Source organism: Nicotiana attenuata, chromosome 3 (genome assembly GCF_001879085.1).
Source record: "Nicotiana attenuata strain UT chromosome 3, NIATTr2, whole genome shotgun sequence".
Taxonomy (NCBI): Eukaryota; Viridiplantae; Streptophyta; class Magnoliopsida; order Solanales; family Solanaceae; genus Nicotiana; species Nicotiana attenuata.
The window spans coordinates 65952084-65964978 of NC_031991.1; the positions used below are offsets into that span (position 1 = coordinate 65952084).

At 37.4% G+C, this 12895-nt stretch overlaps 1 protein-coding gene across 1 annotated transcript; it reads right to left on the reverse strand.

The window, feature by feature from the left end:
* LOC109223971 lies at nucleotides 2217–8589 on the reverse strand. The gene is made up of 7 exons (XM_019388485.1): nucleotides 8188–8589; nucleotides 7657–8067; nucleotides 7513–7565; nucleotides 6196–6233; nucleotides 5360–5678; nucleotides 4763–5079; nucleotides 2217–3151 (listed from the first exon to the last, which is right to left on the reverse strand). Exons 1-7 carry the CDS (start codon nucleotides 8198–8200, stop codon nucleotides 2521–2523), a joined length of 1782 nt encoding a protein of 593 aa, XP_019244030.1. The 5' UTR covers nucleotides 8201–8589; the 3' UTR covers nucleotides 2217–2520.

Sequence of the window (12895 nt, forward strand, 5' to 3'; positions counted from 1 at the left end):
AGTGGGTTTCTTACGGTGATGATTTTGGGTAAGTACAATAACATATATAATTTTCCTTGGAAAAAGGAAGAGTATCTTAAATGTAGGGGATTAAGTGTAACTGATACCCAATATTTAAGGTATTTTTTATTTTCTCCTTTTTATGATTTTGTATAAAACTAGTAAATATAAGTACATAAAGTAATTAATAAGGAACCTAAATAAAGGTAGTAAATAGGTTTCTATTACAGTATAGCTAGGTAAAAATCCCAGAAGATAACATGGTCGGACCAACTAGTGAAAAAGGCCACAGTCACTAGGCCCTGTTTGATCATAGATTTTGTCAGGTTTTTTCGAAAAAAAAATTGGCAAAACTTGTTAGTTTATAGAATTTATCCATATTTTGACATATTTTGAAAATAAAATTTCCAAATCCCCAAACTAGCGCTAGACCTGTTTTTGGGCACAAAATATTACTGTTGGATTTTTTTAATAATTTCAAGAATTACCCCAAACTTTTGTATTTTATAAAAAAACTCACCATCTATTATGACCCAACTAACCACCAGCTAATTACTATCATTTTCTTTTGGACTGATGGATCTTGTAATATTATTGCAATTTGACAAATTAAAATGGCTAGTAATTGTGTTATTAGCAGTTGATATTAAAATATGATGCTATGATTTTAGAAATAGTGTATTATGTAGTTCATCATAAACATGATAATTTTGTGCCAAATTTATCTACGTTCAAGACTATGGTTTGTGATAATTATAATGAATGACATAGATGAAGGTTCTGCATATACAAGATTATCAAGTTTGTTTGTTTGGTATTGTTGGGTATTTTTTTAATAGTTTTAGAACTTACGAGTATATGTCACATTTCATGTTTTTTTCAATATATATATATATATATATGTTTTAAAAAATTATGTCCAAACAAATTTTCATCTTCAAACCAAACTTCATACAAATCAGATTTTCTAAAATAAATTTAGGAATTTATAGCCAAACACTAGTTAAATATATATTTATCGTTTGTATATATAATATATATTATAGTTTATATATTTTTAACTAGCGAATACAATTAGCTTGTACCTACGACAACTTTATATTGTGCCGTGAAAGAAAAAAAATGGTAGTTAGTAAGTACAACTCCCTCTGTTCCAGTTTATGTCAACCTATTTCTTTTTTGATCCGTTGTAAAAAGATTGACCATTTCTAAATTTGAAAATAATTTAGCTTAAACTTACAATCTACCCTTAATGAGAATCTTTTCCAACCACACAAATACTATCGATCTCTTTTTAAATTGTTTAGGACCACAAATTTCAAAACTCTACATTTTTTTTTTTAATTTCGTGTTTATTAAATAAATTCACGTAAATTATTTAAATTCACGTAAATTAAAACGGAAGGAGTATTTAAGTAGCGGAATAAATAAGGTCTAATTGGGACCAGTACTACAACTAAACTTGTGACTTCTTCAAATGTGTTCACCGTGTGAGAATCAACTAGAGACACCTGGACAGACAGCTCGAGAAAGAGCGAGACGTCAGAAGAAGACGCCACGTGGCTGCATAGCCATAATGTCAGTGTCCAGAACACTCTCCCTGTTCTCACTTTCTCTTACTAAAAAGAACATAGCTAGTTGTTGAGCTACTCTGAAGAATAATAAGTTGGGTTAATAGAAGAAATGAACGGAGTGATGAAAGTACCACACACATGGCGGACTACTGCAGTCGTTTTCCGTCATAATACACTGCGTCTCGTCGGTAAAGCAGCGAACCGCTCCGCCGTCCACGGCACCAAGCTTCCAATCCCTGACGTTGTCGACGTAAGTGCCCGCATTTCTCTTCTAACCTCAATTGCTGCAAATGAAATTTTAAGGCCTAAAATGCAAGCTTAATTAGAGAAGCATGTAGTAATTTAGAATGTTATGTCGCAGAAGGAACAAGTTGAAGCGGAGATCAATCCAGCCAGGGAAGAGAAAGAAAGGAAGAGGCGAGAATTGGAGAATGCTATCGACTCTCAACTCAAGAACTGGAATGTTATCTCCAACTCGATCAACCCATAAAGCCTTAACTCCCAAAATCCAGATGCTCTGTGACATGCCCATCACTTTGTACTCGATCGCTGCATTCGGATGTAATAGTCAAAACAGCTATCTGTATCTTCTTGTTGGTCATGTAATCTAAGTTGCTCATGTTTTGCTTTAAGATTTATAGAAACGAATCAAATGTCATCATAATTGGAATAAAAATTAAAATTACACTGCGGCCAGTTCTATGCTGAAACTTTACAGAAATGGTCATGGAAAATATATTAATATTACAAGAGAATATGTATCTAGCATGAACTAGAGAACGAAAAGCCTATTGCAACTATCAAGCAGCGCGAAGCTTTGACTACGATTTGCAGAGACAAGTGTTCGTCAAAATTTGTCGCAACCATAAATTATTACTCTATATTGCACCCGTGAGATGCAATCCAAGTGTGTAAATCAGATACTCCACATTTTCCTTCTTCTAATCTAAGATCCTTCACCTACTTCAACCAGCTTCCCACGTACCCATTTCTTGGTGGTGGTTATCGGGGGCTGACTCGGCACCTCCTCAATCTTTGACTCAGATATCAATCCGTTTGGAAGTGGTTTCTTTTCATCTCCTGGGCTTTCATTAGCTTCATCTCCATCAAGTTTCTCAGTGGAGGTGGAGGGCTGTGTGATATTGGCTCCTTTTTCTGGAGATATCTCACTGGAAATCAATTGATAGACTTCGTCCCTGTCACCCAGTATGTCATATTCACCCGAGCTTGACAAGAGAGCACTGCTTTTACCATTCAGTAAACCTTGCAAGGCATGTTGTCCATTTTCTAAATCATTGATACCACTTTCCAGAGGCATAACAGCATGCCAACCATTTATTCTTTCACCAGCATCATCTAGAGCTCCAATCTCATCTGCAGCGTGGCTTACCAGCTCAGTTGAAGGAGGTGAAAGATTTCCATCTATAAAAGCCACCTCGTTCTCTATAGATTCAATGGACTGGATTGCTTCAGAAATGAGCTTCCGTGTTTCAATGAGCGATGCACGAGCAACAGGGCTCTTCTGGGCAGCTATTTCCAGGGCCTCTGCAGCCTTCTCAGCCTCAGCTATCAATTCTCTGCAACGTTGTCAACACACCAAGAACTTATAAGTACTAGCCAGCAGATTGATACCAAAGACACCAGTGAGTAGAGATCGAAATTGTTCTAATAATTTAGACCTGCGTTTTGACGTGTTGACATTTAACTCTTTACAGTCTGAAGCTTATGGCTTCTTCCACAGTAATGTCTGACGCTCTTACAGTATGCTAACTATCCATCTAGCAGATGTAACAGCATTTAAATCATTCACTTTGTTATAAAGTTGGTTGCACTAACCACATTTCCTCGTTAATTTAGTTAACGACTGTGAAAAAGGTTGGAAGAGAAGGCAATTTCCATTTTAGCATTCCCTGATCAGAAACAAATTTGACATGTTTGTTCATTATTTTTTATGAAGAAGTGAGGGTCACCAGTCAAAATATTTATTCGAACACTCACAAGTCTAGCAAAAGTTTTTTATCGTTAATCTCTCATTTAACCAACATGAGTATACATTACAATCAAATCCAACAGTTGCACTTTTTTCTCAGTAAGCTATTTTCATTTTCAGGGACAGAGGGGAGATGGAGGAGCTGGGACGAAGGAAATTATTCTTCCCTCGCGTCCTGTAATGAATACAGAGACCAAAGCATAATGACATTATTCATTAGAAATAAACAGGACAAGAAACTCAAATCCCCCAAACGGAAACAGGAGTATCATTTGCAGATCTAATTAAAGTAGATGGAAGTATGGAACTAGGGCTGTGCATAATTTGGTAAATACCGAATTACCGTACCGAAACCAAAAATTTTGGTATCGGTATTCGATATTTTGGTATTCGGTATGGTATTTGGTTTAAGTTTTAAAAAAGAATTGGTATTAGCTATGGTATTTGGTATTTTAAAATGAAATACCGAAATACCGATACCATACCGAAATATATATTATATTACAAAATACACATTTTATTAATTATAACATAAATATAAGAAAACTAAAATTTTACATTCCTTTATTCTCTAAGTTCATCAATTGACTCTCTAATTGTTTTCTCTCTCTAGGTTGATATTTGTTGGTAATGGACAAAACTTTTGTCAACAAACGTTTTTAGTTTTGTACTTTTGAGTACTTTAATTAAGAATATTACCGTCTGCGACTCTATGCACTAGTTAGTATTCACACCGAATAAACCGAAGTTACCGAACCGAATAAACCGAAACCCAAAAGGAGAAAAACCGAACCATATCGAATTTAATTAGGTACGGTATTGGTATAGCCTTTTACAAAACCGAATACCGAAAATACCGAACTGAAATGTCTAAATACCGTACCGTACCGTACCGACGAACACCCCTAGATGGAACATTGTACTATATGGACCAACTCTTATTAATCATGTACTAACTAATAACTCTAGTCAATGACTTTTTGGGGTCAGATTAGTCTTAAGCATTAAAATAGACACTTCTTCATTAAGACAGGATATATCATTCACAATTTAGCAAGCAATTCTATCAGGTTTGCTAAGGTTCATGAAAACAAAGTGTCGAACAAACCTCATATGGAACCAGGCTGAGTAAGGAAGCAAATAAGACTAAAGGAGTCAAATTAATAAGTCATTTAAGAGCAAAGATTTTATAACTTACTTTGCTCTCAAAATGGCTTCAATCTTCTTCTGGTCAATAGCTGCTCTCTGTGCCCTTATATTCTTTAACATTTCCAACTTGGAACTAGCCAAAGGATCCTTATACATTGGTGTGTTTTTTCTCCTCAATCGAACACGTTGAACCTGGCTCTTGGGCTCCAGCTTTACTAATTTATCCACTTCATCAGCTTTCTTTTTCGGAGGGCTTCTTTTTCTGGTCTGTCCATCACTAACAGGCCTTCGCCTTGGTTTTCTTTCAACCCCATCAACTATGCCATGATATTTATTCAGAGCAGAACGGACCCGAGTACGGTATTCCTAGTTGTAAGAAGGTAGATTTGGTTAAAATTCGGGTATGGAAAATTATAAAAAATGTGAGGAAGTTCAAATTGACAGCCATGAAACTATACTATGACCTAAGTCAAAGGTAGATATGATTATACCACGTCAATTTCAAGCTGAAGCAGTACTTTTAAAAGTAAGCTAGGATCATGGACTTTCATACTTGGCATATATGACAAAAATGTCAGCAGATCTATAGAAGATGGAGTTATTCCCAAACACAAAGAAGTCTAGTCCAACAAAAATAAGCACTTACGGGATCAGCCCATTTGGCTGCAATGGCCTCTGAAATCTTCCTCCTCTGTTCAGCAGATTTGGGAGCTCTCTTGTTACCCTTCTGCCTGGGCATATTTTTTCTTTCTTCAACGCTCTTTATCCACTCCTGCTCAAGCTGTTCGTTCAATATCTCATAAGAGTCCCACTGCAACTCTTCCTCACCCTGAAGGCCTCCCCTAGAAGCTTCTGCAATTAAATTTTGCCACTCATAGTGGCAAGTTTCCTGGAGCATCAACTTCCCACGGCGCCTCTCCCACCCCATCCTTACAGCAACACCAATTTTGATCCTTGTTTCCTCACTGCAATTAAGAAAAAAGATCTTCTTTAGTAGTTTGAACTGAAACACCAAATCTTCATTTTTACTTTAAGGTTCTAGATAAAGTGATAATTTTATTAATTAAGGATAAGATTTTTATTTCTTTTTCACAAGGATATGAATTAGTATGAAGTTACTAGGTTCAACTGAATTCCCAAGCAAGAATTAAAACTTGCACATTCCATGCATGTCAACAAAAGGCAAGGCCTCACAATGTCTCTGTTTCACACTAATTAGGCACAGTGACTTTACTGAAGCTTAAGCTTCATATATTGAAGCACAAGTTACATGAAACAGGAAGCACTGGTTTGTCCAATACTGTCTATTGTTTTTTTTCCATCATTGCTATGTTATTTCAGTATTAGAATAGACAAATTCCATATGCTTATACTGAATTTTGTCGTGGGCTTGTCATTTTTCGCCCACAGCTTGATTATTGGACTCCACAATTCTATCAAAAGAGGGAAAACAAAAATTTCGAAAATACTTTGCAAACTCACCTTTGAGCGTGCCCCAGATTAACTAGCTTCATTTTGACCTGTGAAATCAGAGCTTATTAGTGATATTGACAAACAAAAACACTTAAGTCTGAAGTTAAATGGATAATGTAGCTGACTAAAAATTGGTTATCTCAGATTTCACTACATCGTTTGCACAATCTGAAAAAAAATGACCAATATCTTATGATGTTCACTAAATCAAACAATGGTTATTTCAGATGCCAAAATGAAGGGAAAGAAAAAGTTACACCCTGCCTAGGCAAAAATGTTGCAGCAAGATCATCAACATAGCTAGTGAAGATGAGACTACCTGTTGTGCATGAGTAGAAAGTTGTCTAATATACAAGTTTAAGATTTTTATTGAATCATCACCTAACCACATCTTTCCTATTTAGGAGAGAGGAACTCTACCTCGATACGGAACATTTTATGCGAATTGAGCTCTTCAAGTATAAAATGGTTAGTTCACAACCGAATTCAAACTTGACAAATTCACAAAGGGAAAAAAATACAATAAGGAGATTCAAAACACTCATACAAAAACACACAAAGGAACACAAAGATTATCCGACATAGATTTGGAATGGCACGTATCAGTCCAACATTGCTGGAAGCTCCTATGCTGCTCCTCATTGTGGACTTCCAAAATCACTTTTACATGTCCCTATACAGATAAGCCACCTAAAGGTATATATATAGCTTTGCTGGGCAGGACTAAGCCACACATATCCAGATGACCACATATGCTCAGATGACACAATATCCGAGACTCTTAAGTTATTTTCCCACAAATGCATAATGAAGTTTACTGAGATTAGTAACATACAGAGAAAATCACTAAATAATGAGAGTATGAAAAATAGAAAATGCGATTATCTCAAACGTCTCCAAGATACCCGGGCAGCATGTGCCTACAATGTAATCAGGAGTATTGATTCTCTAGTCCCACACCGTGCATTCTTAAACGGGTTTGAGCCTAACATTATGACCACAAAACACATCTGTCAGCTGAAGCAAGATCGAACTTTTTCCCTAGTCGTAAATGGTAATCTGTACATCCTGCTCACACCCAACTTAGTTTTAGTTCCAACTTCTGTTCTATAATCTTTTCTTTGGCTCCCCACATTTAGCATTACACCTTCACCAAACGACCATAAGACGGTATAACTTCACATGCTGATAAATGTTACACAAATTTTTTAAAGTCATTGTGCTATATCTTCTACTGTTTCTGGAGCTATTTAAGGGTGCCCTCTTCTTAATCAGATCCTCATCTGTTGTTCCTTTATTCATAAAATTATGCTTACATGACATCACCTTAGGATCCTGCATTGCAAGTCTGGTACGCTCTCGAATCCGTTGTAAAGTTTCTGCAAAATGGTTCAAACATGCTTGAAAACATTAAAACCTTATCCACATAACAAACAACTCAAAAGAACCACCGGGGCATGCTTTAAGTACCTGGACTGTGTTTCCTGCCTTTATTCCAAGGTGTGTTCCCTTTATTAGCTTTAGATATCCTCATCCTCCTCAACTTCTCTCTGTCATTCAACTCCATATCATCCTCACTTGGCTGCTCGGCAACAGCAGAATTCGAGCTTCCTGAATATTTGCCCATCCTCACACCACCAAAATTGTTTTGTTCCTCATTGCTTTGTGTGTTTTTGGTGGGTCCTTTTTCGAGGGTGGCTACTGCCCTTATCATCAATCCACCCCGAAAAAGCATAATTTTCGAATTTGGAGCTTTTTGTGGTATGCAGAAAGAATTCCACAACCTATACTCCTTGTTGTATACAAACCTAGTACTAAAGAAGGTTCTAGAACTAACTGAACAGACATTGTTCTGAAAACAAGGCTGTGTTGTAGCAATATCTGCACAATAAAGAATTAAAAAAATATATAGTTAATTCAGTACATATATACCTAAAAGGCGATAGGTTATGAGATTGACCCTTTGAAAAGAAACAGAAAACGAAAATTCAAAGCGTTCACCTAATAAAGGCATGGGGAGCTCATCCAGTCTAAGTCCAAGTCGCACAAATTAAGAAGAGAAACCCAATGCAATATAATTTTCAGATTCCATACACCGACTGGTTGTTAACAGGCCAGAGATTGAACTGAAATACTCTTTTTATATATTTTAGGGTTAGTTCTTTGAGTGAAGAAGATAATGCTGGGGAAAAACACAAAGGCGGTTGCAGGAAGGCAAAGGAACTGTTGATTAGGGGAAGTGAGGAACGAAGCGGGAGGTTTGGGTTTGGGTTTTGGTCACACAGCGACAGCCACACAACTTTCAGTTTGTCCGAAAAGGGTCACAGGCGCTGGATAATATAGGTATGATATTTTCGAGGATTTAAATTTGACACATAATTTCGGAGTGAAATTGATATATCTGTCAATAAATAATTGAAAGAATTACAAGAAAATACACATGACTTCACACCATAGTAAAAAATGGCATATGTTTTTAAGTTTTACCCTACCTAGCTCACATTGTACATATTTTGAAAGCACTTGCAAATTCAAAATATATGTTTTTACAACAATTGCTTCTAAAAGCTATGAAGTTAATTCTTTGTTCTCACAACTATTGTTTTCACTCTCTCTCTTCTTCTCACATCTTTTACATATGCTTCAAAGGACCGTATATTTTCTGTTTCTCCTCTTGTGTCACCTGCATGCAATGAAAGAAAATTGAAGAGTAGAAGTCCACCATTGAAGATCATTCAAAGCTTTACTTTTGAAAATGGGTTTTTTTGAATTTGTTAGTTGTTTGGATTGGGTATTTTCCAATTGATTGAAAATATCAAAAGGAGTACAAAATTTAAATTTGAAGTGATTTGGAGTAGATTTGAGCAAGATTTGAATTAAATTTCAGAAAAGACGCAAGAAAGAAGATGAAGTCAGTTTTTTGTATAATTATGTATAATCTTGTATAATATTGTATATGAGTGTAGAAACACACCTTATACATTGTTATACACTTTTATACACCTTTATACAAGCGTCTGTAGACGAACTTCTTCCACGATTTTCAGTTGCAATTCTTATTCAAAACCAGTCCAAATCTCCATTAAATGACTTCAAATTTTATATAAAACCTCCTTATACTATTTCTAACAAGTCTAAATAACACCCACTCCAAATTTCCCATAAAATCAAATTCGAAATTTAAACCCACATATTTAAGCTTGTTAAAAATCTAATTTTCACCACCCAAATGAAGTTGGTTTATTAAATTAATATTTGAGTCATAATTACTGATTCGAAAAGTAATTTAAAAGCTTGAGGAATCTTTTTTAAAAATTAAATAGTAATTTTGAGAACCTATTGGAGTTGGATGTTGAATCTTAGCCTATTATTTATGGGCTAGTTGGTTGTAAATTGAAATATGGGCTATAAAATTGAAAAGTATGGAGCCCAGTTATTCTAATGTGAAATTTTCCCTCAATAATTTCATCATATTCTTAGTTTTCGCAATGAAAAGTAAGTTACCCTCGTTATTGTATCTAATTTGTTACTCCATAGTTTTCATTTTATATGGAGTAATATTATTTCATTTTTCAGCCTTTGCAAAAATAATATATATATTAAATTATTTAATTTAAAACTTTTATGTTTCTCCCTTGATGTGATTCTAAGGTAAATGGGTAAAATCACTAATTTTAAATATTTTTCTTTGTTTCTAAACTTAGTGCATATCAAGAATAAAATAATACAATTATTGATTGAACTAAAAAGTTGCTCAGTTCCAAACTAGTGAGAGAAACTCTCATCCATCACTACAAACATTCAATGGAAAAACCACCCAAATCACCCGACATACCACCGGAACCACCGGACGACACTGTCATGGAAGAAGAAGCTAACCAACAACACTCCTACAAGGAAATGCTGCTGGACAAACAAAGCACTACACAAGCGGATTATTTCACTACAGAAACTCAATCCATTTTAATACAAGGAAAAGGCAAGGAAGCAATAGGACCTATAGTACTCTCACAGGAGGACAAAAACAGGCTCTATGAACCATGGCGCTACTCAGTTATCATAAAGCTATTCGGCAAGAAAATGCCTCACTACCTTCTCCGATCTAAACTAGTTGACCTATGGAACCCATCCGAACAGTTGATCTTGATTGACCTAGGATGGGATTTTTTCATAGTCAAATTTAGTAAAGAGGAGAATCTAGTGAAAGCTATACAAAAAGGGCCTTGGTTCATATCAGGGAATTTCCTCTCAGTAAGAAGATGGGAACCCAAATTCGTCCCACGGGAAGCAACCTTATCTTTCACTGCAATCTGGGTAAGATTACCACAATTACCAACAGAGTTCTATGACAAGGAAATCCTCGAAAAGGTGGGCAGAAAACTAGGAAAGCTTCTAAAAATTGATACATGCACCTCAGCCACCCTCAGAGGAAGATATGTAAGGATATGCATTCAGGTACCCTTGGAAATACCAGTTGCTACCTCAGTCACAATAGGGGACCATAAACAGTTGGTACTCTATGAAGGAGAAAACGTTCTATGCACTGACTGTGGGAGGATAGGGTACATCTTGAAAGGATGCCTACACAGACAAAGACAACAACAACCACAAAATCCAGACAACCCAGAATGCTCAAATACTAAGCAAAATTGTATTTTAGACCATACACCAAACAAGGAGGAAGAAGAAGAATGGAAGGTGGTTTCCTTTCCCAGAAGGCGAAAGAAAGAACTCAATACAAAGCAAAAGGAAGCACTGGACATTTTTACAAAGGATAATCCATCATCAAAATCGGAGGGCATCAAAGTGAAGATGTTCGATGCTACATCCGGTAAGTTTCTCGAAACCCAAACTTTCCGTTACACCAATAAATCTAACATACTACAGGAAACGGACCGGATCAAACCCACTTCCACAAAGGGATCACAGCCTAGACAACAAAACAAAACTGGGAAGCCCACAAGAGAGCGGCCCAACATAAGTGTTAAATGGAAGGCGGACCCAGGGAATGCCCACATGCACACAAATTGTCAATCTGAGCCCAGGTCTCAAACGACAACAAAGACGGACCCCATAACCACTACCCCAAACCAAATGGACACTGCCCCACAACCAAAGTCAACACAGCCCAAATACCAAGAGAAAAGCCAAAATTGCCAGTCTGGGCCACCACACACATCGGGGGAAATGGAACCCATGGTAGACCACAATGATAACCACTACAACACTACTTCTCCCTTACCAACACCAACTGGAGAAAAACCCTCCATGAAAGACCAAGAGCCAACGCAGTATAATCAAGAAATCTCCAGTGATTTGACAGAACCAATCAACTCAACCGGATATCAAATTAACCACATCCCCAGTGCATCAGACACAAACCCCAAAATAATTAAAATGATTATCAATCAAAAGCCACTACCGTCAGAAACGATTGAATTCCCTAACACTCCACCATTTATTACCAACCTAAAAACGGATAAAAACAAGAAACCCAAAAATGGAACCAAACACCAACCCCCCAATCTTCCTAATCTCCACCCCACCACCACCGGACCATCTACCAGCCTCTTGGCTGGAACTGGCACTCCATGGATAAGCCCTCAGCTACGATTTTCAACTGGGCGAGCAACAGATCTCCCTAATCATCCAGAACCCAGCCCATCTGGCAAGGGTAACAACAGAAGCACTAAACAATGGCTTGGGGATGCTTGGAGCTCAAATGTGGCAGTCAGTCATGGAGCAGACCCATCCAGCCAACTTGAACACCAGCAGAGATTTGCCTATTCGAGATCGGATTCATCAGATCTTCAACAGTATCCCTTTTCTTCCAGAACTCACAGTAGAGGATCCATATGCAACATCTCAGTTCAAAATATTCCAGCCGGAATCAACCCAGAAAACTTTACCTTCACAGCAGGAGAAGCATCCACAACCACAATAACAACCACCTCCATCGCCGCTGGGGAACATCGCCAAAGGAATCTCAATAGCACTGGAGATACTGAGGAACAACGACACATCAATGGACCAAGGAGCAATACCAATCGACAATATAGTCAGAGTGGACTCACTGTGTCTAGAAACAGCAAGGGCGGTGGAGTTCAGCGTGGACCACAGCGAAACACTGATCCTACTGTGCCCAAAGAATCTAGCTCGCTGCGGAATGGACCTATCATCTCACATTAGCCAAGGTACTCTCAAACCCCTTCTAACCTTAACCCTAGTGATGAGATCCCAACAGTCTCAGCACAGGGGGAGAGATGTGATGCAACCCCAGGGCAGGGAGAAAACATCATCGAGCACCAGCCCTCCAACACTGAACCCTCTAATGAATTTCATCATATGGAATGTTAGAGGGGCAAACAGTGCGGAGTTTAAGAGGCACTGCTCTGAAATGGTCAAGCTCCACAAGCCTATGATGTTGGTTCTCCTGGAGACCAAAATGGCAGACCACAAAAAGCTTACTGAGGAGCTTCAATTTGATATGCACATCCAGTTCCCTGCCATTGGCCATTCTAGAGGCATAGTGATCATGTGGAGGGAAAATTCCCTCCAAATTGATGAGGTAGCTGTCAACTCTCAGGGTATCCATGCCATGGTAAAGGTATTACCCTCAAACCCACCCTACTTCTTTTCTGCTATTTATGCCAGTAACCACCTTGAAGATAGAAGAGGCCTCTGGGATAGTCTTGTTAACATCTCAAAA

What these genes read in the sequence shown, in the direction of transcription:
- LOC109223971 (XM_019388485.1), bottom strand. An exon ending in AGGCAGGAAACACAGTCCAG is followed by an intron (nt 7,566 to 7,656) that starts GTACTTAAAGCA and finishes ACCATTTTGCAG; the next exon opens with AAACTTTACAACGGATTCGA. An exon ending in CAGCCAAATGGGCTGATCCC is followed by an intron (nt 5,080 to 5,359) that starts GTAAGTGCTTAT and finishes TCTTACAACTAG; the next exon opens with GAATACCGTACTCGGGTCCG.